The sequence below is a fragment of the Cygnus olor genome, unplaced genomic scaffold (assembly GCF_009769625.2).
Source record: "Cygnus olor isolate bCygOlo1 unplaced genomic scaffold, bCygOlo1.pri.v2 S102, whole genome shotgun sequence".
In the NCBI taxonomy this organism is placed as follows: domain Eukaryota; kingdom Metazoa; phylum Chordata; class Aves; order Anseriformes; family Anatidae; genus Cygnus; species Cygnus olor.
The window spans coordinates 1-3,550 of record NW_024429084.1 but is presented as its reverse complement, the minus strand read 5'-3'; the positions used below and the strand labels follow the sequence as shown (position 1 = coordinate 3,550).

The 3,550-nt window shown below is 71.9% G+C and overlaps 1 protein-coding gene across 1 annotated transcript; it reads right to left on the bottom strand.

Moving 5' to 3' along the window:
• Positions 1 to 333: 333 nt before the first annotated feature.
• LOC121063091 (calmodulin-1) lies at positions 334 to 3,175 on the bottom strand. Its single transcript, XM_040543424.1, has 6 exons — positions 3,073 to 3,175; positions 2,316 to 2,346; positions 1,869 to 2,012; positions 1,622 to 1,728; positions 1,408 to 1,543; positions 334 to 891 (listed from the first exon to the last, which is right to left on the bottom strand). The coding sequence occupies exons 1-6, from the start codon at positions 3,073 to 3,075 to the stop codon at positions 863 to 865; spliced, it is 450 nt and encodes a 149-aa protein (XP_040399358.1). The 5' UTR covers positions 3,076 to 3,175; the 3' UTR covers positions 334 to 862.
• Positions 3,176 to 3,550: the final 375 nt, after the last annotated feature.

Here is a 3,550-nt window from a genome sequence, read left to right as displayed (position 1 = left end):
GCCCAGAGTCCCCCAGTGTGCTCCCAGTATCCCTCCAATACTGCCTAGAGCACCACCAGCATTGCCTAGAGCTCCCCCACCATGCTCCCAGTGCCCCCCAGTACCCTCCCAGTGCTGCCAGATTCAGCCCCCAAGCTCCCCACTACCCCCTGGAGCTGCCCATTCGCGCCCAAGCCCCCCCAAACCGCCCTGCACCGAAGCTGTGCGCCCGCAGAAACACCCCCAAACCCACCCAGAACCCAGAGCAGACCCCCCCCGCCCCGTGGCGGGGTGTCCCCAGTGTCTGGATCCTCATTAAGGCCCCTCATTACAGCACCTCGTTAAGGCCGTAAGAACTGCAAAACCAGTGCTTTATTTCACAGCTTTGGCCGCCCACGACAGCGCCCAAATAGGGGGTGGGGGTTAGGGTCCTCCAAATCCCCCCAAAATACCCCAAAACCATGGCCTGGTCCCAGTCCCCCACACCCAGGGATCCCCAGCCCTCCTGAGACCCCCAGATCACCCTGAAATGTCCCCAAATGTTCTCCTGGGGCAAAAAAGGGTCCTGCCGTGTTTTGGGAGGGGGACCCTGGATCTGCCCCGGACCCCTCAAACCCTCCATAGGGAAATGGGAGACACCCTGCCCCCCCCCCCCGGGTTCCCCTCAAGCCCCCCGTGGGGAAACGGGGTCCCCCCACATCCCCTTCCAAAGCCCCTATGGAGGATATAGGATTCCTCTGTCCTGTTGGGGTTCCCCCCTCCCCATAAAGCCCCTATGGGTGTCCCCCAACGGTGGGTTTGGGGGGGGGGGGGTGCGGGGACCCCTCGGTGGCGGGGACAGGCATTGGCAGCGAGGGGGCCCCGGTGGCCTCGTGCCCCCCCCTCACTTCGCCGTCATCATCTGCACGAACTCTGCCGGGAGAGAAAGGGGATGCTCAGAGGGGACGGGGACACGACAAGCGCTGGGATGTGGCAGGGACACGGCAGGGACGCAGCAGGGGTTGGGGACGTGGCAGGGTCATGAGGGACACGGGGTGGGGGGGGGACAGGGACACAGCAAAGACAGCAGGAATGGGAACGGGAACAGGGGAAACCGTGGAGTCCATGGGGACGGGGACACAGCAGGCGTGGGGGGGGGGGGCCATGGGGACAACGGGGGGACACGGTGGGCTCCGGTCCCTTGGTGACAAGGGAGACGCGGTGTTCTGTGCCAGCAGCACCAGGACAAAGGGCCCTGCGAGGGGTGACAGGGGACACAAGACCCCATCCTGCAGTGACAGGGGACACGGTGCTGGGGGACGTGGCAGCGTCCTGGCCTGAGGGGCCCGCAGGTGACAGCGGGGCCCCTGGGTGACAGCAAGGGCCCCGCGGGGTGACATCGACGCCCCCGAGGTGACACCGGCGGCCCGGGGCGGCGCCAGCACTCACCCTCGTAGTTGACCTGCCCGTCCCCGTCGATGTCGGCCTCGCGGATCATCTCATCCACCTCCTCGTCCGTCAGCTTCTCCCCCAGGTTGGTCATCACGTGCCGCAGCTCCGCCGCGCTGATGTACCCGTTCCCGTCCTGGGGACGGCAGGGACGCGGCCGCGAGGCTCCCGCCACGTCCACCCGGCCCCGGCCCCGGCCCCGACCCCGACCCACCTTGTCGAAGACGCGGAAAGCCTCGCGGATCTCCTCCTCGCTGTCCGTGTCCTTCATCTTCCTCGCCATCATGGTGAGGAACTCGGGGAAGTCGATGGTGCCGTTGCCTGGGGAAGGGCGGCGGGGGGTGGGGGGGGTGGGGGGGGGCAGGGGACAGTGAGGGGGGGTGGGTGGGCGGCGGGGGGACGTGGGGACGCGGCGGGGTTGGGGGGGGGGGGGGGGGGGGGGGGGGGCGCAGGGGGCTCACCGTCGGCGTCCACCTCGTTGATCATGTCCTGCAGCTCGGCCTCGGTGGGGTTCTGGCCCAGCGAGCGCATGACGGTGCCCAGCTCCTTGGTGGTGATGGTGCCGTCGCCGTCCTTGTCGAAGAGCGAGAACGCCTCCTTGAACTCTGGGGACCGTCACCGCGGGGCCGGGGTCACACGTTGCCCCCAGCCCCACCCCCCCCCCCCACCCCCCCGGCACCGGGGGCGCTCCGGTGGGGGGGGGGGGGGGGGGGGACGACACCCCTCAGCCCCACCCCCAGGTCCCCTGCTGAGCGCTCCGGTGACGCCCCCAGGCGCTCCCGGTGTCCTCCCCTGGGTGTCCCAGTGCCCCCCCCCTCCCCCCAGTGACCCCATTGCGTGACCCCCCCCACCCCAGGACTGTGTCCCACCCCCCCACCCCCCCCCCCCGGTCCCGCTCGCCGTCCCACCTGCGATCTGCTCCTCGGTGAGCTGGTCCGCCTGGGGGGTGTGGGGGGGGTGTGGGGGGGGCACACGGGTGAGGGGGCACCCACGGGACCCCCAGCACCCGTCCCCGACCCCCCGCTGCCCCCCAGCACCCGCAGCCCCCCCGGGGTGCCCCCGACGCCCCAAACCACCCCCAGCATCCGCAGCCCCCCGCCCCCCCCCGCCGCGGCTGCCCCCGTTGCCATGGCAGCCCCTCGGTTGCTATGGCAACCCCGGCAACTACCCCCTCCCGCACCATAGCAACCCCGTCACCATAGCAACGCCGCTACAGCCCCACGGTCGCCACGGCAACCCCAGTGCCCCCCCCCACCCCCACCCCCCCCCAACCCCATAGCAGCCCCTCGGTCGCCATAGCAACCCCAAGCCCCTCGGTCGCCATAGCAACGCCAGGCCCCCTCCCCAAGCCCCGCGGTCGCCATAGCAACGCCAAGCCCCCCCCCCCAAGCCCCTCGGTCGCCATAGCAACCCCAGGCCCCCCTCCGAAGCCCTTCGGTCGCCATAGCAACCCCAGGTGTCCCCCCCCCAGCCCCTCGGTCGCCATAGCAACCCCAGACCCCCCCCCCGAAGCCCCTCGGTCGCCATAGCAACCCCTCTGCCACCCCAGACCCCCGCCCCATAGCAGCCCCCTGGTCGCCATAGCAACCCCAGCGCGCCCCCCCCCCCCGGCCCCATAGCGCCCCCGTCGCCATGGCGACACCGGTGCGCCCCCCCCCCCCCCACCATAGCGCTCCGGTGGCTGCGGGAGGCTCCTGAGCCGCAGAACCGCGGATCCCTCCGCGCGCGCGCCGCCTCTCCCGCCGGCTCCGCCCCCACGCAGGCCACGCCCCCACGCCCACCCCCCAACGGCGGAGGGATCCAGCCAGCCCCCTGTGCGCCGCCGCCCCATTGGCTGCCGAGCCGCCGCGGGATGAGAGCGCCGCCCCGATTGGCCGCCGCTCACCCGCAATGCGCCAAAGCGGCGGCAGGGCGGGACGACGGGGGGAGGGGGAGGAGGGGGGCGCGTCCCGCGGGAGGGGAGTGGGTCACGTGGGCCGCGAGCCCCGCCCTCCCAGCACCGCCCCTCCACGTTGCCGCGTGGCCATGGCAACGGGCACTGCCCGCCCCCCCCCCGGTCACCATGGCAACAGCCCGCGGGGCGCGGGGACAGGCGGGGGAGGGGGCAAGAAGCCCGCGGTTGCCATGGGAACAGCCCCCCCCC

What these genes read in the sequence shown, in the direction of transcription:
- LOC121063091 (XM_040543424.1), bottom strand. An exon ending in CACCGAGGAGCAGATCGCAG is followed by an intron (nt 2,013 to 2,315) that starts GTGGGACGGCGA and finishes GACGGTCCCCAG; the next exon opens with AGTTCAAGGAGGCGTTCTCG. An exon ending in CAACGAGGTGGACGCCGACG is followed by an intron (nt 1,729 to 1,868) that starts GTGAGCCCCCTG and finishes GCCCTTCCCCAG; the next exon opens with GCAACGGCACCATCGACTTC.